This window comes from Armigeres subalbatus, chromosome 3, assembly GCF_024139115.2.
Source record: "Armigeres subalbatus isolate Guangzhou_Male chromosome 3, GZ_Asu_2, whole genome shotgun sequence".
Lineage (NCBI taxonomy): Eukaryota > Metazoa > Arthropoda > Insecta > Diptera > Culicidae > Armigeres > Armigeres subalbatus.
Window position 1 is genome coordinate 29,377,732 of NC_085141.1, and position 25,147 is coordinate 29,402,878.

The following is a 25,147-nucleotide window of genomic DNA, read 5'->3' on the forward strand; positions in this document are numbered from 1 at the left end:
TTCCCGATATCCGTCGGAATCCCGAAGGATTCCGTCAGATCGAGGATTCCCGTCGGAATCGAAAGTTCGGAATCGTCTCCGAAAGGATTCCCGTCGGAATCCAGTTCCGTCAAGATCCCGAAAGGATTCCGTCGGAATCCCGAAAGGATTCCCGTCGGAATCCCGACAGGATTCCATCGGAATCGACGAGTCGATCGAATCGAAATTCCGTCGGAATCTGAAAGAATTCCGTCGGAATCCCGAAATTCCTTCGATGAAGAATTCCCGTCGAATCGTTCCGTCAATCAAAAGTTCCGTCGGAATCGAAGATTCTCGAATCGAGATTCCTGTCGAAATTCCGTCGGAATCGAGGGATTCCGTCAGAATCCAAAAGGATTCCTCTGAATCGAAAGGATTCCCGTCGGAATCTTGAAAGGATTCCGTCAGAATTTGTTTTTTCTTATTTTGAGTGAAACTTACCAAATTTGTGTTTAGTTAAACGAGCGTGTAGCTTGCCTTCCGTGCTTTTATCCAAGCCAAATGGAGCTTTTATCCCTTTATCCTTTTATCCGGCTACCTAGCTGGCATCACTGTTGTCAAGAAAAACAAAACAACGAACAAAGAAAATGCTAAAATCGGAAAAACTGAAACATTTTGTCATTTGTCGTACATGTTTTGTAACAAGTTCGTTTGAAACCTGTTCAAGTTAAATCAACAATTTAATGTGAAAACAACGGTATCTTTCACAGAAAATCTTTCCCCTATCAGATAAAGGAAATAGTTTTGGAGGAAAATTATCACATTTACGAATGGAGAAACAATATTTGTTCGAAAATAATTCTACGCCCAGATCGCAAAGTGGTCCAGAGATATTAATCAGCATCATCAGAAGTCGAGTTGATCTTCCGGTTCCTTCCGGCATATTTGTCGCCCTGGTAACCAAATCTGTGCAGTACACAAATAATGCAACGATCGTTGCCGACCTTGCCGACAGATCCTAGGCCGACAGCACCGCCTCCGCAGCAGATTCTGAACTACACCATCGCGAGTGATATCCAATTCAGCAGTGACAGAACCACCACCATGAATGGAAACGCGTGTTCCCCGTTTCTCCTGCACTCACAGCACGAGCAACAGCAGTATCTGTCCTATCCACTGTTCGAGGGCCCCTTCCAGATCATCGAACCGGGTAGCGATCTGTACGACGAAATGGAATCCGATTTCGGCGGCTCAGCAATGGCGCTGGAGGATCTGTTCATTTCCGAGAATGGAATTCCGCAGGATGTGCTGGAAGATGTCTTCCGAATGGACGATGACATCGAGGCTGTAGGTAGGACGCTTCCGAATCAGTATCCCGTCGCCAAGGGTCTCTCGCTGGACGAGTATGAAAAGGAACTGGTCGCAGAGATGGAGAAGATGTTCCCGCGGGAAGCGTTAACGCCACCGGCAGCTCCTGTTCCATTGCTGAAAAGTCGATTAATGGAGGAGTTGGTCCGAAATGATCTTCCGGAGAATCCATATTATATGAACGTGCAATTGAGATCGGGTGGACCCAGAAATGAGCAAAAGGTTAGTTGAATTATCGAATCTATTATCTAATTCCAAACCGATGAAAATAAAACAAATTTTATCACTGGAGGTTGCAAAAGGAACGTAACGTAATTTGTAATTTATTAGTAATAACGTAAGCCTGGTAGTTATAAACTTTTTTTTTTTTTTTTTTTTTTTTTTTTTTTTTATTTCTGTGTTTTTTTAATCTACAGATTAAGTTCAACACCACGTAGTTATAAACTATTTTTCAGGTCAAGGAAGATAACGTAACCAAAACAATTCAAAATTCATTACAAAGATTATTTGCTAATTCAATTCACATTTCACAGATGGACATAATTCAGCGTGACTCTCAGAGAGGTCTCCGACGCGTCGAAATGACCGACAGCAACGGAATCTCCTTCAAGGCCAACTATTACCACCGACAAAGAATCGGAAATCAACTCAAATCCGCGCCGCCGATAAACACCGCCCTTCAGCATCGACGGGTGGCAGAGCTCCTCCAATCGCCGCCACTAAGGAACTTGAGCCCTGCCATGGCCAGTAAGATCGAATCCTTGACCAGCGGTAACCGAAATGTTACCATCACGCCGGTTCGTCAACCTCCCCCGCTTTCTCCGGTTACTCCGCGGAACATTTCACCGTCCTCGAGCGTCTTCACCAAGAACCCCAGAAGAACGGTGGTCAATTCTACACCCGTGGAACCGGTTGCACCGCCGCCACCAACACCCATCGATTTCCCCTTTCCTATGGCGATGGTCAAACAAGAACCCCCGGATGAGATCGATTCCACACCCATTGAAGTTCCGGTAATCGTCCCAACTGCGATCACCAACAAGCAACCCCGAAAGCAGAATCTTCAGTCCCTGTCGCAGTGCGATATGGAGCTAGAGAAAGCCAACACCGACCACGTGATCCCTCTTCCGATCGCTATGGGCGGGTCGGGACATCGTGATCTGTCGGTAGTTCGAAAGACTATGCAACGCCCTCCTCCGAATGATTTTGTCACCGTCACAATCAAGGGTGAGTACACGAGAACCGTGACGGTTAGTGAAATTATTGAAACAATCGTAGATAGGAAATACCAGGTGTAGATCCGGGTCCTCTTTTGTAAGTAGCTTCTTGTATTTTAGCTATTTCATTTTTTATTGAATTGTGACCTATCCAGAATACCCATTTTTATGAGTAGACACTTTCCATTAGACTTTGTAGAATTGAATAGTTCGAAACGTAGTTGTTGAATATAAATTGTTTTGGACATTTTCATTATGGTGATGGTTTCTTCTTTTTTGTGATTGACATGTGAACCGCTTCTACTTGTGACCAAGATTCCGTTCTTTGAAGCTGCGGTGGGCTCTTAAAAAATCTAGTGTTCGATGGTCCAAGGTTACCAATTCTGTTCTTCCTGCCGCTCAGCAGCTTATTGTTATTCGCGATGTTAGGTACTAAAATAAATCCAAATGGCCATTTCTATGTTATGTTGCTAGCAGGGGACTGAAGAGAAGACTAATACGCCTACCCACCATTCGTTCAATATGGCGTACAATGTTTTTGTTTTAATCTCGTTTAATTCATGATAACAAAGCTACGGAAGTATCTACGGGCTATTTTTCGACATAATAAAGCCGTACAAACACAAAAGGTTCGATAAACATCAACTAATTGCAAGTTTTCGCCAGGAAAAGTTAATTGCCGATAATTAGCACTAGCTGCGTACGAACCAATCACCCAAAATGAGCAGCTGAATTCGGGTATACCACCCAGAAACTGGGTACCAAAAACAGCAGTACCAAAAACAATGTTGGGTAGAGTGAAAAGATATTTTAGTTACTAGATAAAGATTGTCGCTGTCGTCGCTGTCCGGAACATCTTTTGCTGGCGAGGATAGGGGAGCTAAATGTCAAAGAAGGAAAATCCATACGATTTGACAGGTATGTACCACACATGTTTCGGACAGCAGAACAAAGGGAACCGAAGCGACAATCTTTATCTAGTAACTAAAATATCTTTTGTAGAGTGCCATTGTACCGCGGATGACATGCGTTTCACCCTCCTGGTTGCTAGCGGGAATATGCTAGTCGATAAATTCTGCACTCCTCGATTTACTGTTACATATTTTGTTCAGAATTCTTTCTCCCCAGAGTCTATAATATACACTGAAAACCAAAACTACCCAAAAGTGGGTTGTTTGCACTCAAAACCGTAGTTTGGGCCAATAACCCAAATTTGAGTAAAATGACTTTTCTGGCACTTGGTAGTTTGCCTTTAATTGTATGTAAACAATTTACCCAAAGCTGAGTTTAATTTATCCAAAGCGGACCTTGATCAACCCAAAATAGAGAATATTGAATTTACTCAAATTTGGGTTATTGGGCTGAGCAACCTCGGTGAGGTTTTTGCATCTTGCTCTAGTTTTGATAGCAATCATGGGAAAGAAAGGGAAAACTACCCAAATTTGGGTAAATTTTTTGTGCGATATTCTCAATAGTGCGTATATTGAACTCAAAGTTTGGATTGATTTATCTGTCAGTGTAGAGTTGCGCAAAGAGGATCTTCTTACTCTTATTCTGAATGATGCTCTTGTTATTATGTTGAAAACTTTCATTTTTGTTCAACCCTTCAAGTGACTTCACGGTAGTGATCACTTGTGAAGCTTTTTAATTCGATAACCAAAGTCACCTACAGAGTGCAAACACGTGAGTTTCTTGTTGCAACTTTATTGGGGGGTGTATTGAAATTTTTTGAAGCTTTTTCTAGAACAATTCTAATACATTTCAATTCATGAGTTTTAATTCACCATAATAATCATCAGGCGATAACAATACTTCCGCCTTTCCAACAATCATTTGTTTACTTTGCTCGATAGGTAGACGGTTTGACAGTTCAATAGGTAGATTTGGCTTCACTCTTTGTGTAACTCTATTAATAGACTCTGTTTCTCCATCTCAGGTTTCTCCCTATGTCGATATATTCATATTTCTAGGCTACTAGACCATTTTTGGACAATAACAAATCTCGCTTAACTTTTCAAAAGGTCCTAAGTAACATTTCTTCCATGAATTAATTTGAATACAGCAATCAATAGCTTCCATGTTGTTCTGTTGTTTGCGCTATTCAAATTAATTCATGAAAAAAATGTTACTTAGGTCCTTTTGAAAAGTTAAGCGAGAAATACACCAACAACAAGTAACGACATTATTGTCTTGTTGTCGTTTTTCATAGCAACGAGCTTTTTTAATCTAGTACCCATTTTAATTTTCCTTCCATTCCTCGATTTCTCTTTATCTCGATGGTCCCTTCAATATCGAAATGTGGTATGAGGCGACTGTAGGGGCAGTAGGGCAATATGAACATACGGAGCAATATGAGCCACCCTCATTTTGAGATTTTTGACAAGTTTTATCATGTAAAAGTTACCGTGACCTGCCCTTATTCCGCGCATTGCCTAATACCGTGGATTTTATCCAAATTAATGAATACAGAGGTACTGTCTGTCCAGGGCCGGATTTAGCCTGAAGGGGGCCCCGGGGCCAACAGTATGTGGGGGCCCCAAAATGTATAAAAAAGGTTGGTTTTGCTACATAAGATTTAGGGGGCCTGGGGCCATGGAACCCCTGGCCCCCCTAAATCAACAGGCCCTGTGTCTGTCATACACATCACATTGTTTGGTGAAATGCACAAATATATAGCAGAAAATGTTAGAAAATTATTATTATAAGTATTTGTGACGTAAATTAGGCGCTAAAAAATAAATTGTGAAAATGTATGGCTAGACCAGCAAAAATTTTCATCCGCTTAGCAAAGCGCTTTAAATTATAATGATATGTCCAAGTCTTGTAAATTAATTTTTTTAAATGATATTTACTTCTAATATCTCATTGAGCCCATTTGTACAGCTCAGAGTCTATTATATAGAGTTGCGCAAAGAGGATCTTCTTACTCTTATTCTGAATGATGTTCTTGATATTATGTTGAAAACTTTCATTTTTGTTCAACCCTTCAAGTGACTTCACGGGAGTGATCACTTCTAAAACTTTTTAATTCGATAACCAAAGTCACCTACAGAGTGCAAACACATGAGTTTCTTGTTGCAACTTTATTGGGGGGTGTATTGAAGTTTTTTGAAGCTGTTTCTAGAACAAATCTAATACATTTCAATTCATGAGTTTTAATTCGCCATAATAATCATCAGGCGATAACAATACTTCCGCCTTACCAACAAGCATTTGTTTACTTTGCTCGATAGGTAAACGGTTTGACAGTTCAATAGGTAGATTTGGCTTCACTCTTTGCGTAACTCTATATATAATAGACTATGGTACAGCTATAAAATATTATCGGGGTACTGAAATGGTATTTAAAATTCTCGTTTCTACACTTTTATTGATCAAAACAATTGTCGCGGTATTAGGCCATCTTCTTCGCCAGTAGTGCCTAATACCGTGACTAGGCTATACCGTGAAGTTTATACTCATTTTCATTTCATTTTCATTTTGCAGCGTTTGGTGGGGCAATGAGAGCGCAAGTCAATCCAAAGCCGATAATAGAGAGGGTAATGGCAGAAGAGTCCTTGCAGAACACTTGAACGCCATGGGGTAGGATAAGGATGGGGTGAAGTGAGGTTCGGATTTGGAATCGACTCGACATTAATGCAAAATGTAATTGAATGCAAACTAGTCAATGATCAAAGGCTAAAATGATAATTTCAAGATTTCTAGTACAACGTTTTTTTAGTTATTAAAAGCATCGTTTAAAATGCAATGTCGTCTTTTTTTGCCTTGGAAGCATCTGATGTGGTTTGAAAGGCCACTTAGTTATATAGTACAATTATAAGTTATTTAATGTGTTAGCTTTTTGTGATCACATTGAACATATAAAAAAAAATATTGCGTATTAGTGTTCTATTTTTTAACTTTTATTTACGCAGAATGAAAATCAATTGACTTTGTTTGCTCTGAGTGTAGGTTATGCGTTCGTCAAATCACTTTGTTTACCTAAGTCATTGTTTCGTCAATGTTTTTAAGCTGTGTCGACACTACTAACTCAATGTAAGTTGTATCATGTAAAAGTGGAAACTGTTAAAGAACTTAGTTTGTTCCATTATATTTTTTGTCAAGGTTGCCTATTAACTGTTCTAACAAGTAGCTTTATCGTGGATTAATTACGATGATTATCTATTAAGTTCTAATCAAAGTCAGCTATTGGATTCACTTTTCGGTGGCAAACTAAAGCTTCAGAAAAGAACTCACATCACATCACATCAAGGCTCCAAGACACGAGATCCGTTGGATCACATGCAAATGCCGTAAATTAGTGCGTCAATACCAGATATGTAACGCGACACAAAACAAAAATAGTCAACATGTGATACCACCACGACAGGATATGTCTTTGGTTGCCAACTCAGTGCTAATGGCGTAAGCCGACCCACCGCGGCAAGGTAACATATCCGAGGGGAAGGAGGCTATACCGTGAAGTTTATACTCGGAAAAATAAAACGTAACCATCACATTGGATACATAGACCACTAGACAATATCGTATAGGTATTGAAACATTCATGTTTGATATCTACTATAACTAGGGGATATCTACTGATATCTAGGATAACTAGGGGAGCATCATTCAGATGAATTACATATTGCGATACGTATTATCCAGTACTTCACCAAAGAGAAACTTCTGTTGGAGAACTGGAAGATGATATATATCTAATGAACACACAAAACGTCTTTATTGTGTCGTTCAGCTCATACGATATCATTTGAGTGATATTTACTACAGACTATTTACGTAAATATTTTTCCTGTACAGTTTCATTTAGAAATGTAGGTAGAGTATTTTTCATCTCAATGCAAATCCGCCCATTGACTTCAAATCTACTTAGACACTGGATATCACCTATCTAAAATCTAAATAAATGTGAAGTAAATTATTTGAAAAATTAATAAACGCTTTTAACCCGTCAATATTGAGAAGTTGCTAACTAACTAACTAACAACTAACTAACTAACACTAACTAACAATTAAAGCCTGTTCACGTTAAATTTCAAACAGTTAGATAATGTACAATTGATTTGTCGCCATTTATCAATTTGGATGAGAGCTAAGACGGCATGGAAGCAGCAGTAATGCGACGAGATTGAGCTGTTATGTAGATCGTCTCAGTGGTTGATAAAAATGTTTAAAAATCGCGTTGGACGATGGGTGTCCGAAATTTACCATGGACAGGCTTTATTTACATATTTTATTGTAAAAATGTGCTTTTAAGGCTCTGTCTCATTTGGAGAATTAAACTTGCAGGGATGTTATCGATCATTTAGTAATCTGCGTTCGATCATTTAGTAGTTTGTCAATAACACATTCTAGAGGCTAGATTTCAAAATGTGTAGTATGGTGGACTTCTAATTCAAAGACTTATCTACGACTCTGCCTAACAATTCGATGTTTGAATTTTACTGATAATAGAGCTATAGAACTAGTAGCAGTAGCTTATACTGAATGATTGGAATTTTGCTATCATTTAGTATAAGTTACTGCTACTAGCACTGTAACTCCTTCAATGGTGGAATTTAAACATCGATATATTAGGCAGATATATAGAAAAACCTTCGCACTAGTAGTCCACCATACAATACATTTTGGAATTCAGCCTCTGGAGTGAGTTATAGACAAACTACTAAATGATCGAACGCAGATTACTAAATGATCGATAACATCCTTGCTTTTAAGTTCATCATTTGAGCTTGTTTGGTAGGGCACAGTGGCATTAGGCAATTTTCTGCGCGGTATTTGGAATCTTCTTCGAAATTTACGCGGTATTAGGCATATTCATAAGTCAAATGTCGAACACTATTTTCATTTTTCATGAGTTGATGTACAAAACATATTTTTCCCTTCAAATGTATTTAATATTGATTAAAGCGACATAGTTTTCAAGGGTAATTGTTACAAATTAAATTTTATATAGCGATTTTTTTGTGGACACGTCCCTAACCCCACGGTAATAGGGCATGTCGCGGTATATGATATTTAGAAGAATGCTCCACATATGCCTCAACGTGAAAACCGCATTAAAATTCAGTTCGAACATGAAAATAAAGTGAACATGAACGTGAAGCAACAAAAGTTAGACTGGTGGTGAATGCGTCAAAGACAAAGTACATGCTTGTGGGCGGAACCGAGCGCGACAGGGCCCGCCTGGGAAGCAGTGTTACGATAGACGGGGATACCTTCGAGGTGGTCGAGGAATTCGTCTGAGTCGCGAAATACGAAGGCGCATCATCTGTGGAAGTCGGGCCTACTACGGGCTCCAGAAGAAACTGCGGTCAAAAAAGATTCGCCACCTCACCAAATGTGTCATGTACAAGACGCTTACACACTTATTTTTTTTCGACGAGCTCGGTAAACGAATTACCGAATTCTCAACAGCTGAGCTCTCGGTAGTCACCTCAGTAAAAACATCACCCTTTTACCGACTGCTCGGTTCTGTGCGCTCGAAGGCAAAATGTCAAATATTACTGAGCATATCGGTAATCTTTACCGGGCACTCGGTAAAAAAGTACCGACGAATCTTCATTAAAAAGAACTGGGCTCGGTAATAAAAAATACCAACAAATTTCTCAATATTAAATAAAACATGATGAAAAGTTTTACCCATTATTATTTTTGTATTTATTCAAAATTAGATGAAATATAATTATACACACACTTTGATAAGTAAATTATCTCATAAAATTTTCTAACGGCTTCTTCTCCTTTTGCAAGCTGCTACCCCTATCGCAAATCTACCGCATTCCACTAATGTTGTCTTCAACAGCTCTTTGTAGGTCTGGAATTTCGTTAAAAATTCTCTGCGCAATGTCTGGAACAGTCTTGCATTTTTTTCAATCGTACTGACAATGGCATGAACGGGTGTTAAAAACGCCATTTTCTCTATTGTGCTGAAAATTCAAATAAAAACTATTTTACAAATGATATTTTTAAAAACTTCACTAGTATATTGTTCACATTAAAGATACTTACATTTTTTCACTCGATCTGGCACTCGAATCAAGCCACAGATTATCTCGAAGAAATATTATAGTTCGGAGAACTTTAAGTATGGCGCCATATTGAGCGTCACGTAATCCCCATTGGGAACCGAGACCTCAGTAAATATGCTACCGTAAGCTCAGTAAAACACATAATTTTTACTGAGTGGTCGGTATTTTGTTTTTGACAAGTGTTGACTGATTTGGATTACCGAATTGCTCGGTAATTTTCATTACCGATGTTCAGTATATAAATTAGATTTGCTGAGACATCGGTATAAATGATTACAGATATCAGTAAACTCTGGAAAATTAACTGATCTATCAGTAAAAAAATAATTTTACCGAGTAAAATCTGTAAAAAATATTACCGAGCTGAAATTCTGGATTTAAGTGTGTATAAGACCGGTTGTCCTCTACGGACATAAAACATGGACAATGCTCGAGGAGGACTTGCAAGCACGCGGAGTATTCGAGAGACGGGTGCTTAGGACCATCTTTGGCGGTGTGCAAGAAGACGGTGTGTGGTGGCGAAGAATGAACAGGATGTCTACTACCTGGGAAAACCTGGAAAAAACCTGGAATTATCAGGGAATTCCTGACCAGGGTTGTTAACGTTAATCAACGAATAACGCCGTTTCGTTGATCCGTTAACGGTGATTTCAACGATTAACGATTTTTCCGTTAATGTTGATAAAACGTTAATCAACGATAACGTTAACGCATTACGTTAATTTAACGTTAACGGTTGCGTTATTTTTACGTTAATGAGTAGCTTTATGAACGGTTACAACCCAATTTTCAAACTATTAGTTTGGCGGATTTTGTCAGTTCGGCATCAACATTTCAAAAGGGCGAAACTGCTTTTGTAAACAAGAGCTTCTTACGTCTCTGGTGGGCTAATTTGTGCTCACCCACGCAATCCAGCACCATTAGATGAAAGAAGAGGATTCGATGCTTCCATCAGTGGCATTGGATTGCGTGGGTGGGCTCAAATTAACCCACCAGCGACGTGAGAAGCTTTTGTTTACAAAAGCAGTTACGCCCTTTTGAAATGTTGGTGCCGAGTTTATTGGCAAAAGAGTTTTTGTTGATCAATATTAGTAAAGGTCCTTTGATATAAAGATACATGTGGAAACAAATTTGAGATCGTACAAAATTTTCATTTAGAATTTTGCATGAATGAAAAGAAAAACTTATGTACTTTTTCCGTATTATATGCCACAGAGCTGAATGCTTTTTTCATTTCTTCTGGTTCTTTAAGTGTTCATTATAGTTAGTTAAATTCAATTTATAGTTAGTCAAGAACTTAGTGAAAATAGGAGAGCACCATTGCCTTGACAGCTGGAATTGAAGCATATTTCCCATTTTATGACATCTGCTTTATAAACATATACATATGTAAGCAGCATCTAACATCAGCCAAACCTGTGCTTTTGATTCACACATCTTGAACAGTCTGCTGAGTACGTGCAGATCACCATCTTATCAGTTTCAATAATTTTCACATTCTGCCAAAACATGGTCTGACTTGAATTGAAAATACTTACAGAATGACAATGGATTTTCATAGCGGTGAACTATGATTGTTAAAGAAAAAATCCATGTAACACCCATGGAAACCGCATTCACCTAGAAACGATTTGATTGTTTATAACACAGGATCTGATGGCAGACGAAGAAAAAGTTAACGAGTAGATTATCGCTGCCCATTGACGTTAATTCAACGCAACCCGTTAACGTTAACGTTATAATCCAAGTAATTCAACGCAACGGCGTTGACGTTGAACCAAAAGAAAATCAACGTCAACGGCGTTGATCGTTGATTAACGTTAACAACCCTGATTTTGACAAATACGTATTTCGACCTCAACAGTAAGGCCGTCTTCAGTGTCTTGTACTAGACTCTACTTACCAAGTCGACCAAGTCGAGTCAAGTACAAGACACTGAAGACGGCCTTACTGTTGCAGGCCTGGTAGCGAGTCACTTTTTAGTGACTTGGTCACTATTTTGAGTCTAGTCACTAAAAAGTCACTATTTTTGCACCACCTGTTGAAAAAAAAAGTTCAAAATAAAAATCATTTGTACCTACTTTTATTATCAACCGAATCAAAGATAAATTTTTATACAAAATGATCATGTTTGAGGATCACAATCTCGAGTGATCAGATTGAGGACTTTTTTTGGTATCCCAAATTACGATTGTGTTTTGTATGCATGTTTCCTGAACGTTTTAGTGGACGAGCTCGGTGGTCTAGTGGCTATAGCTTCTGCCTTATAAGCAGGAGGTCGAGGGTCCAATTCCAGGCTCGTCCCTTTCCTACTTTGTATTTCTATCTTAGTTCTTTCTGTGTTTCACGTTCTACCAAAACGATTCCTACTGTTATAACCTTCCACACAATCCCAAAAACTCCCGTGGCATCTATGAGAGGTCGTAGAGTTCTCTGCATCTTTCTTAAGTAGGTGTCCAACTAACCATCCTTCCCCTTCCTCAGCATTCGCAAGGACGTGGCCAGGACAGATCTCGACTATTGGAGAAATCAATATCTGTGGTAACGGATGAAAGTGGTGCTACTCTCATACAATAGTCTTGGCTTGTAGGGGACCAGGGGGCATTATGAACACCCGGGGCAGATTGGACACCCCCAATATTCTTGTTAATTCAATCATTTTTCTACTTTCAATGCAGCGAACTCTATAATCCTTTCATAAACAACTAATTTATAGCGTAGAAGCCATTGTTTTATTTTCTTAGCGCAAAAAAGTTAGAATGTCTTCCAAATTATTAAAAATTATAAGTTTCACGTCCCTTAAAATAAGCTTTACTTTACCACAGAAGATGATTTCTCAATTATTGGTCATCCCATAGCAAAGTTCTGTTATTTACAGTGCTCTGTCATGCATTTGTGACAAGTTTCCTTGATTTTTACAAAATTTCCAACAGTTTTTAAATTTGTTCACCTGTTGGGGCAAACTGAACACTCTATATGGGGGTAGAACTGACACCTTAAAAATTAAAAACATAACCTCAAACTCATCAAACTTGGCTTTCATATCGTGTTATTTTCGTGTTATTATGGTGCGGAAATAATATCGCTATAAAAGTTCCAGTACATGACATATATACTATAGAAGCATACGTATACCATAAAAGTCGCTGAAAGTGCGACACAAAAAGTAAGTGTTTTGTAAATATAGATTTGGAAATCTCGTTGGCAAGTTGATCGGTACAACCCATTGGAAGGATTGGCGATGCCAGTAGAGTGAATAAGAGTATGCATAGATTATGCAATGCTTAGAGTAGAGACGATTGATAAGGGGTCTTGCAATAAGTGTGAGGATCCATATAAAAACAATCATATGCTTCATACAAAAAGTTCGACATACATGTATGAGGCCGGCTGAAAGAGGCATATTTTTGCGTTACGTAATCAATCTTCTTCTATTCGTCATGGAATTAATATAGAAAACGACCATATATGACCTCGCTTAAGAAGAGGGAAATAGATTTTCGGATGCTGATGATCCAACACAATTTCAGGTGTCTCATACAAAATCATGACAGGAAGATGAACAATTGGGTAATATTTATGTTGGATGATCCATAAAATAGGTTACAATGGCATATAATCACAAGTAAGATAATTTTCTTCATATTTTATAAGGGTGTCCATTAGGGTGGCTCAAAAAACACTTTTTCAAATTTTTTGATGGGCCGCTCTCTTATTCGGTTCTATTTGATGCCCTGATGCTCTGGACAAAATTTCAGCCAAATCGGTCAACGTTTGGGCGGTGCTAAACTCGTTGGAAGTTTATATGGAAAAATGTATGCAGAAACATCCTAAAACAGTGAATTGCAGTTGGACGGCACAATTTACGATCAAGAACCATGATACTCATTCAGTTCTTGTAGAATTAAATACAGAATGTTATGCTGAAAACCGCGAGAAGATTAGAGTTTATTAGGCAAAGATATTAGCATTTTACTGGAGTGTTGTAGGAGTGAATTTATTTCTTTTCAAAGGTAAAAGAAACGAAATTTGCTCAAACCCCACATCATAGAAATGCTAATAACTTAGCCGGGCAAACTCTAATCTTCTCGCGGTTTTCTGCATAATGTTCTGTATTAAATTCTTCAAGATCTGAATGAGTATTATAGTTCTTCATGGTAAGTTGTGCCGTCCAACTGCAATTCACTGTTTTTTGATGTTTCTGCATACATTTTTGCATATAAACTTCCAACGACTTTAGCACCCCCCAAACGTTGGCCGATTTGGCTGAAATTTTGTCCAGAGCATCAGGGCATCAAATAGAATCGAATAAAAGGGTGGCCCATCAAAAAAATTGAAAAAAGTTTTTCCCATACTAATTTGAGCCACCCTAGTGTCCATACTGCCCCATGGGGGTGTCCAATCTACCCCGCTACCTTCCCGAGAGTAGTGAAAAATTAACTATTACAAAATCGTCCTATTTGATTGAAATTGCCTTATTTTCAATACGATTCAAAACAGAACTGGTAGTTAACGAGTAATAGTATCATGTAATTGCTAGAAATCCGAATTATATTCAATTTAAATCACCTAAAATTGATTAAAACCTTAGGGTGTCCATATTGCCCCTTGTCCCCCTACCACCTACGAATTTGTGCGAATTGCTCAATGCTAATGCTAATGCATGTTTCCTGAACGTTTTAGTTGGAAATAATTGTAAAGCCACCTCTTCTATATGAGGCTCCATACAAGTGGAGTGGCTTTATAATGATTTCTAATATTACAGTTTGCAACTATATTTTATCAAACGTGCCTTTTTAATAAACATCCATACAAAAAACAATCCATAATTAAAAAATAAGGTTATTTTAGGCTGGGATGCCAAAAATGTCCTCAATTGCTAGAAATCGTGACTTTGATCCTCAAGTATGATCATTTTGTATGAAAATCAGCGAATGTGTTATAATTATTTCCAGGGGTGTATTGTGAAAATCGTCAGGTTACTTTCGATTCAGGTCAACTATGGTCTTGCTCTTCACGAATGGAATTTATTAAAATGCGAATTGTTGCAGACTTCCAGTACAGAGTACATAATTGAGTATTATAGAAACCTGCTACAGATAAGCGTAAATATCTTCCTGTGACTAAGATAGTGAACAATCATTTCAAGCATACTTTTTCATAAGGACGTATGTAACAGAAGTAAACAAAACGAGGTTTTTAATACAACATGACAATCACACGCGACTTTATATAATACGCATCGATTAAACTGATTTTAGATCTTAAAATTCCTTCACTCAATCTTTTTACGAATCGACGTATGTCAAAATTTCAATTTTTGAAGTCTCACTATTACATACGTCGCTTTAACGTATGGAAGCAGATTATATACACATTTCAAAAAATTGTGATATTTGGTTGTTTGAGGCAAAACACCTTTTAGCTGGCAGACTCGCTTCGTCAAATCAGCATTCTAGTATAGGCCATGCATGGAGACGCGTAGTACATTGTCAACTTCTTCACCTACTTTTAACTCTTGTTATTGGAAAAATCTACCTGTTGCTGAAAAAATCGTATTTTAAAATCATTTGTATGAAAAAAAATTTAACATGGGGGGTGGGGGGATCGAAAAGTTGCTTACGTAATATGTGTACGACCCCATTAGATCATTCCTTACCATTGTTTTACAGTTTCACGGAAAACATCATTACCACAATGCTGTAGAACTTGCTTCAAATCGTTTCTTAAATTTTAAACTTGTACTCACTACCTATGATGCCGGGTATATACATTTTTGTAGTGTGACTAATTAATATGATTTATCATGGTTACATTGCTAGCCTCTGGCTGAACCAACAAATACCTTTCCCAATATCCAACTCCGTGATTGCTAAGTCGCTGGCCTCTTGCTAAGTTCCATCCTTTTCCTGGTTACCGTGAAAATAGACGTATCCTATAATATAACGTTCTAGATAAGGATTAAGGATAAACATGAGGATCACAACATAGTTTTTAGTCTACGAATTACACCGTAGCAATGCTAATGCAACTTGTAGCTTGCTATCTGGTTATAAACTTCATACAAAAGTCACTATTTGGTCACTTTTCCTGCAACTGAAAGTCACTATTTGGTCACTTTTTTAGTCATTGTTGGTCACTAAGTCACTATTTTGAATGGCATTCATCGCTACCAGGCCTGCTGTTGAGGTCGAAATACGTATCTGTCAAGATACAATTAAGTGGCGGAATTCAATGGGATTGTATAAACTCGTCTTATGACAAGGGGAAAATATCGTATTGGAATCGCCAAACGCATCTCTAAAGCAATTTCCGTAACCATTCCTTGAGATGTTTTCTAAAGTTTTGCAAAGACATTTTCAAATGAAATCCTGGAGGAAGTTCTAAGGGAAATTCTGAAGCAATTCTTAAAGTTCCCTCTTTGAAGGAATTTCTGTAATAATTTCCGGAGGATTTTCCGATGGAATCTATGGAGAAATTTTCAAAGGAATCCTGGAGGAATTTCCGATGCGATTCCTGAAGGAATTTGTGATTGAATGGCTGAAGTAATTTCTGGATGAACTTGCGAAGGAATTCCTGGGAGAATTCCTTAAGGTCACTCCTGACGGAATCCAAGATTAAAAGGGCTCGCGTTTTCGGGGGCACACCACTCGATACGGAAGCAACGCACAACTGTCATTTTTATTACTTCACGCATGCTGCGACGCAGCAAAGCCAAATCAACAAAAATGACAGTTGTGCGCCGCCTCTGAATCGAGTGGTGTGCCCCCGAAAACGTGAGCACTTTTAATCTTGGATTCCGTCAGGAGTGACCTTAAGTTTTTGTAAGGCAACCAAAATCAATTTTTTTAAATTGTTTTTCGCAATATTTACTTGTTTGTATTGATCATTTTGCTGCTAAAATCTATATATGGCACTTTTTTTGCCTGGAAATTAATGTAAAACACCTGGAAAAAAACCTGGAAAAATCGGGTAATTTTGTTTTTACAGATGAGTAGACACCCTGCGGTTACCTCCAATACATTTTCCAAATCAATATCTTCCACATAACGTACATATCCACATATGAGTTTTCATAACATTGTAAAAAACATGTTGTTGTAATTATCAACATTATTTTGTGACACAACTTGTAATTTACTATCCGTTCCCTTGACGCCTGGTGGATACCTCCTCGTGGTACTTAATATGAGGTACCACCACGGTCACATTGCTAGTTTCTGGCTGATCCAACGAGTACCATTCTTAAGGTCTGAGGGAAGCTCACTCGCGGTAGAGCGCTATTTTCGTACTGAAATGTCTATAACTCGGAATTGGGAACGAATTTCGCTTATCCCAACTGACAATCTCTTTGAAATTTATCAAGGAATGTTCCTACAAAATTTCATGGACCTACAATTTCCCAAATTTGAATTAAGCTCTAAATACTGAACTTTTGTTGAACTGAAATTTTCGCTTCTCAGTACTTCTCTCCGATGATTTGAGGCACAAAGGAACCGAATTTCACAAAACCCAACCGACAAAAGTTTTGAATTTTTACAACGATCATTTTGATGTAATAAAAAGTATATGTCACCGCAATAAATTCTGAAGGAAGCTCTTTTTACTTCAACCAAGTTTTTTAAATTCCATACAAAAGTTATCATTTCGGGAGAGCAGCCAACAGCATATTTTCTTGTGACGAACGGCAGGAAAGGAGCGATGAGAGCGGTAGAAAGTCCGTCAAATTTGTATCTAGCGTGACACTAGAAAAAAGCGTATTCCTATTTGTGAACACGAGGATACCAAACATATAAATTGAAATCAAATATACATAGGAATGAGATGAGTTAAACAGTTGAAAACAAATAAGCAAAATAAAGCAAATAATACAAATAGGACAAAGTAGACAAACGAGACAAATCCTTACGGAAATCCCTCCAGATATTTCTCCAGAAGTTCCTCCGGGAATTCCTCCGGAAGTTCCTCCGGGAATTCCTCCGGAAGTTCCTCCAGGTATTCCTTCAGAAGTTTCTCCAGGAATTCCTTCTGAAGTTCCTTCAGGTATTCCAAAGGAAGTTCCTCCAGTAATTCCTCCGGAAGTTCCTCCAGTAATTCCTCCGGAAGTTCCTACCGGAATTCCTCCGGAAGTTCCTCCAGGAATCCTTCGGGAATTCCCCCGGAAGTTCCTTCGGGAATTCCTCCGGAAGTTCCTTCACCAATTCCTCCGGAAATTCTTCCGGGAATTCCTCCGGAAGTTCCTTCGCGAATTCCGTCGGAAGTTCCGTCGGGAAATTTTCCGGAAGTTCCTTCAGCAATTCCGCCGGAAATTTCTTCAGTAATTCCTCCAAAAGTTCCTACTGGAATTCCTCCAGAAGCTCCCCCGGGAATTCCTCCAGAAGTTCCCCCGGGAATGCCACCGGAAGTTCCCCCGGGAATTCCTTTGGAAGAGTCCCCGGGAATTCCTCCCCGGAAATATTGGCCTCCACAAGTTCCTTCAGTAATTCCTCCGAAAGTTCCTACTGGAATTCCTCCAAAAGTTCCCCCGGGAATTCCTCCGGAAGTCTTATTTGTCTTATTTGTCTTATTTGTCTTATTTGTCTTACTTGTCTTATTTGTCTTATTTGTCTTATTTGTCTTACTTGTCTCACTTGTCTTACTTGTCTTCTTGTCTTACTTGTCTTCTTGTCTTATTTGTCTTATTTGACTTATTTGTCTTATTTGTCTTATTTGTCTTACTATCACCAGCACCACTGTTATCAACCATATACTTTTCAAAGCTTGTGTGGAAACCTTGTACAGAAATCCTCTCACGATATTGTCTAATGTTGTTCTAGAAACGGCTCATGTTTTCATTTTCCAAAACCAGCTGGAGTTTGTTTATTTTGATTTCCTCATTGCGTGATTGGTCGGCGCTGCTGCTGTTCTCTCGCCGAACCACTGCATGAGCGATAGGCCTTTTCATGTGACACTGCCGAGACTGCACTTGTTTACAACCGCTGAACAGGCCTGCAAGTCCGAAGCTGTCACTTTCATAGAAGAACTGTCAATTGACAATGAAATCAGCTGTTTTTAAACGTCTCGTGAAAAGGGCCATAAATTTCTTGGCCATTGTTGCCAATTCCTTTTGTTCTCCGTTTACGGCAACTTCTAAAGCAATTGTAAACTGCATAATGATGAAATAATTATGGCGACACTGACAGCGTCATTCTGGCGGGCTGAACTGGGCAATTTTCTCTCTCAGAGAGTGCTACCACGTGCTTTTTTAACGGAAAACCCTTCCCTCAGACCTTAATATCCAACTCCGTGGTACTTATGAGAGTGTCGCAGTCACTGACCTCTTGCTTCCATACTCTCCCCTCTTTACGATGAAGATGGGCGTGGTCAGTAGCAGTAATCCTCATGCTTTTGTTGTTTTTGCCTTTTCTTGATTTCTTTTGGTTACTTTTTCGTCATCGCTGATCACTAAAGTCACTATTCATCGTCACTAAAGTCATTAATATGGGTCACTATCGGCATTCATAGCTACCAGCCCTGTATACGCATTTCGACCTCAATAGTAAGGCCGTCGTCAATGTCTTGTAAGTCGAGTCAAGCACGAGTCTCTGTTAAAGTTACGATCAAGTGTACGAACTTATGACGTCTTATGACAAGGGAATTGTTTGATACTTTGCGATTTTGTCTTTAATATTTCGGGGGTCTCCAGTAGCCAAGGTTTGCAGGAATCGATCTCAATAGATAATGAATAACGATAAAAGCAAAAACCTCTTCGAACCATGAAAACAAAACTATCGCACTTGCATACAAGTTGAAAAAAACTGATTCGGGTAAGCGGCCCCCACAGATGGAGTTTGATAAAACGCTTTGTTCTCGCTCATTTCATGTTGGGGACCATATTTTTTTCGCACAGCTGTGTAAAACAAGTTGAAATGCATCAGCAGAACCGGTGCCCCCCGCAATTGGAGCTTATTGAAAGAAATTTATCATGGGTTGTAGCCCCCCGAATCAGTTCATTATCGTAACACCAAACGAAAAACGTCTCTCACGGTATGCTACCTATCGAGAGTGTATACAGACATGATAAGTGTGAGATTTTCTCATTTTCCTTCGAATTCAAACCCTGCCAGTAGCCTTGCGAGCAAAGGCGTAGGATTGCCAATCCGGCTATGGCGAGTTCGTTTCTCGATCCGGTCTAGGATGTTTTAGGGTGGGAAACATTCTCGATACCCTGGGCATAGTCAAGATGAATATAGTAGTAGGTGCTCCAACCTGCCAAGTTTGTGGAAGAGAAGACGGCAGGGGTGAAAAGTTTATTTTCAGTGCAAAATGAAAACAAACCGGCTGGCTCTCCCATACTAAAATCTAAGCCAATCGTGAATTTGGCAGATTGGAACACCTAGTGGTGTATTCATCTTGGGCATAGTGTATACAAAAATCCTTATATAATTGAAGATTATGGTGGTGAAAGATATACTCTAACATATTGTTTTTAGGTGATAATACAACTAATCCCGTGCTGAATATCAATTTCACCACATGTTTTTTCCACTTCCATTTCCAAAAATCCATATCTACAATAACAATTCGAACATTGTGCTGAAACTAAAAACGATTGTTCAGCAAAAATAAGCAAATAACCTACCATTTTTCCCAAATATGCGTGTTCTAGCTCTTTCAGATCGTGCTTTCCACGATGGCCGATTTTCGGCTTTGTTGTTTAATCACCTTAACATATTACGTGTTGAATAAGAAATAAGTTCGAAAACTTTAAAAAGTCCAATATACTAATATTTAATGGGAACATTCAAACTTTTTAATATTAAATTCAAAATTTTATTTTGATGGATAGAAAGCTGATTAAAAAAAAATTCTGGAAATTTAAAATGTAAAGCTGATTAAATTACGAATGCTCTAACTTTGTGTTTTTTTTAGAAAAGCGAAAAGCGATACCAATAACTATGATGAGGTTATACACTGCTTTACTTACTTCATTCCTAAGTTCTCTAAGTGAAAAACATCGATTGTGTCTTTCCTCAATCTTTATATAATTTTGCGATAATTTGAAAAACCGGAAAAACAGTCACAGTTACAGTAACTCAAGTAGGTTTTCATTGAAATAGTCTGAATAAGATCGAACAGAAAGCCGAATTTACAACTAAGAAAATAATAGAACCTTTGTAATTAGGTGCTAATGTGGTATTACCATATTAATTTAATGCTGGTTGACACTAACACTACATGGCCACGAAGTGCACAATTTACGAGTGCCTGTGCCATAATTACCAGCATTCCTAGCCAGTCGTCATCAATCTTCAAACCGACTCCGTTTAGCTGGTGAGCTGTACTAACCATCCTCGTCACATAGGCTTCCATCGAACCACAACTTTCCAAATTGGTTGTTATTAACTTATGGAGTAGTCCCCATTTTCGCGCGAGGCCGCTGTCTTCAAAAACTTTTTCCAAGCTTCATTGGCCGTTTTCGTTTCTTGAACATGTACGTAGAGTGTTGGATCCAGGCCAAGAATAATTCTTCAACGAGTTTTCCGGTCTTTGTTCTTGTTTACAGATGGAAAATTTTCTGTTCGTCCGGGCTCGGTTCCACGGTTTCCCAAAGATCTTCAACTTCTGAATACGTACATAACGTAAATTTCCACGTATGCCAATTTTTACGTCCGACCTGCCGCTCGATCGTCGGATATCCAAAAGAGACATGTAAACCGTTCCCTGCTCAATACATCTTAAGTTCTTGAAACTTCGGGTAGGCTAGGTCTAAGGCTGGGCCCATAATCTTCATGGCACGATTATTTCTACAGACTATTCACAAAGGTTGCTTCGATGTTTACTACAAAAACTAAGGATATCTAGATTTGGAAATATCAAATCTAGAGTGCTTTGAGAATAGGTCGTATGTGCAAAAGAGAGTCTCTCTTTGCCTCCATTCTCTTTCGATTATTACAGATCTATAATAAAGTTTACTTCAGATTTCTTGGCAGATATCTAAAGATTATAGATTTGTCTAGTGTTCTGAAGTGAAAATGTGGCAAAATATGCAAAACTAGCTTATGTACAAGCGAAAGAGAGCGTGAACGAAGAGAGCCTCTCTTTTGCACATACGACCTATTCTCAAAGCAATCTAGAAATATGCAAAAACATACGAATCTTCTTTCTTCTTCTTATTCTTGTCTTCTTTCTTCTCTTATATATAAAAATGAAATGGTCTGTGTTCGTATCCGCATAACTCGAAAACGGCTGGATGGATTTTTTTCATTTCTTCAGCAGAAACATTCGTTATAGTTTCCGACGGGTTTATATGATATTTCCTAAAGCGAAAATTACGAGTAAAGTTGAGCAAATAGTGAAAACTAAAATTGTGATTTCTATGCGAACTTTATATGGGCAGTTTGGAACGCACATTCTCGCCTACTATGCAGGACAACGTCTGCCGGGTCGACTAGTATATTATAAATACATGATTTCTATCCGTAAGATACAACGTGCCATGTATTTCCTTACTAAGCAAAAACTTTGTAGCATACCGCTTGAATTCGTTATCCTAAGATACGAGTTGCTATGTTGGGTCAGGCTCTTGAATAGCTCTTGAACAGTGAGCAGTATTCAGAATGTTGTGAACACGAACACGCATTCCCATGTTCAAAATGCATCTCATTCATCCAGTGAATTTGACAATATCTAAATAAACAAATACTAAACAAAGATGTTAATGGAGGGTGGCAGTCGAGAACAAGTGCATTAGAGTAGTGTTGTGGAGGAGTTGATTCTGCATCTTGGTTTAAGGGCGAGGATGGAATCATCACTCATACTTCAAATTTGATTGCATTGCATTGATTGAGCAGGGAGTTGAAGAGTATCCAACATTCAGAGAATCGGCATTGAAACAGTTATAAGACGGCGGATGAGGGCAGGTACTTTTCATGAAAGTCAGTCAATGGAATGAATTATTTGAATATAGTTAAGTGAATTGTTGAAGTATGCAAAGATACTGATCATCATTATTTCGCTTTTTCAAATAATTAATTTGAATCCAATCTAAATTCCCTTTATCGTTCATTACGATACTTATATCTTGTGCAGAAAATATCTTGTTTAAATTTTTCAGTCGTAGTTCGCAGTACTTTGATTCAAAACAATTTACATGCCAAAAACATATTTTGATGATTAATATACGATTCATTTTCGTTTCTAGATGCCAATAACAACGCCGATAGTAAGCATGATAATGAATCATCTGCTCCCATCCGTTCGACGACTCCACGCGCTACTCTCGTGGCTTCGATTCCACCCTCCAACCAAGCACTGCCGACAGCCGGTAGATACCCGTTTAAGAAACGTTCGCTTGTCACGCACTATCGAGTTCAAATGCAACCCAATCAGAAACGGATCTCAGGTCAGCCGTTAGAAACGATCGAAATTTTAGATTCCTCCGAAGATGAGGAAGGAACCAACGGATCTAGCACTGGCACCGCCACTGCTCCCGAATCCGAAACTGAAGATATCCCCAAACCGAAGCTCCCGGGCAACACCGAGTCAATACAGTGTCCCTTCTGCTGCAAGGTTTTTTTCTCCTCCCACTTGTTGATGTTGCACGGCCAGAACTGTGCCGACGCCATGCTGTTTGATAACACTCCCACCACCCAGAAACAAACCCCCGACAACGTTAGCAAACGATCGTCAAATAGAGGCAAAAGCTTGCTCAAGCCTGCCACCGAAACCGGTGCGAAATCTACGGAAAAACAGGACCCACCAATAACCGGGCCCAAACAAAAGACCTCGGCAGAATCTAAGCCAAAGCGACCGCCCATTCCAAGGTCCTCGATGCGGTTGAGCATCGAGATACTGCCGTCCGCTTTCAGCATCGATAACCTGCTGCTGTGTGAGGTATGCAAGAAGACATTCCGCAGCCAGGAGCATCTGGACGTCCATCAGAAGATTCACAAGACGCCCACCGTGTGTAACTACTGCAAGAAAAAGTTCTACGAAACGCCGCGAAAGCACTACTGCCAGGAGATGAAGCGTTCGGTAAGTTGAGACCAATGTAATATGATAACGATTCTCGAGCTCTATATTAGAATGATGACCGATGAATATGGTTAAGAAGCCGAATGCTCCGCATTGTGAACACGAATGATGAATAACTTCACTTTTTTCGAAGATAAGTCCTACTTATAGTTTTGTTTTACCACCCATTACATAATTACTTTTATAGTCTATTGACGTGGATTGTGGTGTATTTTACACATATCTTCAATAATGGTGTCTTTATTTTCAACTGGTACCTAGTGCTAGAAGATTTCTGTCGGGTTATCATTTTATTTCATTTTAATTTTCAAAAGCAAGTTCACGGTTCGGCTCAACGGCATCCTCGACCTAATGTCATTTTCATTTTCAAATAGTTCTTCCCCTCACGTAGTAGAACCACCAAATGATGTTGTTTTACTCTTTACAGAAGCAACGTAAGTAACAAACTGCAAAACTGTTACCTAATATTAACATTGCAGTGGCCGAGATGGGGGAGCTGTTTCGATCATACAATTACTTTTTTGTTTTGAAGGATTACAGTAGCTACACTATTCAAGTATTAAATGAAGTCATTCAATATCGATTAAAAAATCAAATGTTAGATAAAAATACTCTCTCCTTAATTTATTTTCTTCAATATTCATTACTTTCTTTTCTCATTAAGTTGATTTGTTTTACTATGTTTTAGGAATAAAAAATATTGAAATCGATAATACTGTTTTCAGCGCTAGCACAAGTTGCAGTTTCGTATATGTACCGGAAAATCTGATTTTATTTCTTGTCATCCGATGAACCCCTTACATAGGTTATTCAACAAGTAGTTAGTACCGTCAAACGGGGTGACTTGCAACACTTGGGTTTGCCACAAGTTTTGGTTTTTTACAATAAAAATATGCCCAAACATCGACCTTGTCGTCGCGCATCCCTAGGTTACATTGTATTTGTTGTGCCTAGTTGGTATTTAGGTGAAAATATTACTCACTGTTGTTTTTTTGTATTATTTTGTGAAACATTTTCGTTAATTGAAAGTTGAACGTCGTAGATCGTAAGTTCGTGCAAACTGAAAATAATTTCACCAAAATCGATCCCCTCTCCAGTTGCAGTACCTAATAAGGTATGTAATTCAGCAAAAACTATAAAAAAATAGAATTGTTTGTTTTTGAAATATCAACTTTTTCGAAATTTGTCCCCTGCGGGGTGACTTGTAACAGCTGATACACGATAGTTTTATTTATCAAAAACTTCAGTTTTTAAACAATTTTTTTTTTCAAACTAGCATTAATTTTATGTTACAGAACTCCTTTACTAGCCGCGAAACTACAAGAAACCTGAAGGAAGTCGCATGTATTCTAATTTTTCAAAGAAAACTTTGATGAAGGCAGCGGTAGAAGTTAAAAACAAATTGTTTATCTGGGAAGCCGCTTGGCGGTACGATTTGTCCCCAACAACAATTTTACATTATCTTAATACAGAAAACAGTAAAACTAAGACTTACGGTGGTCAAACAGTGGTGACGTGAATCCCCAAAAAGAACCAATACTTGTGGATGGTTTGCTG

At 38.6% G+C, this 25,147-nt stretch overlaps 2 protein-coding genes across 3 annotated transcripts in view; one reads left to right on the top strand and one right to left on the bottom strand.

The window, feature by feature from the left end:
* Nucleotides 1–25,147, bottom strand: part of LOC134227385 (uncharacterized) — a 174,700-nt gene that overhangs the window by 83,431 nt on the left and 66,122 nt on the right. The window lies entirely within an intron of this gene.
* Nucleotides 830–24,300, top strand: LOC134219334 (uncharacterized). Its single transcript, XM_062698052.1, has 4 exons — nt 830–1,548; nt 1,860–2,553; nt 22,758–23,590; nt 24,018–24,300. The coding sequence occupies exons 1-4, from the start codon at nt 943–945 to the stop codon at nt 24,030–24,032; spliced, it is 2,148 nt and encodes a 715-aa protein (XP_062554036.1). The 5' UTR covers nt 830–942; the 3' UTR covers nt 24,033–24,300.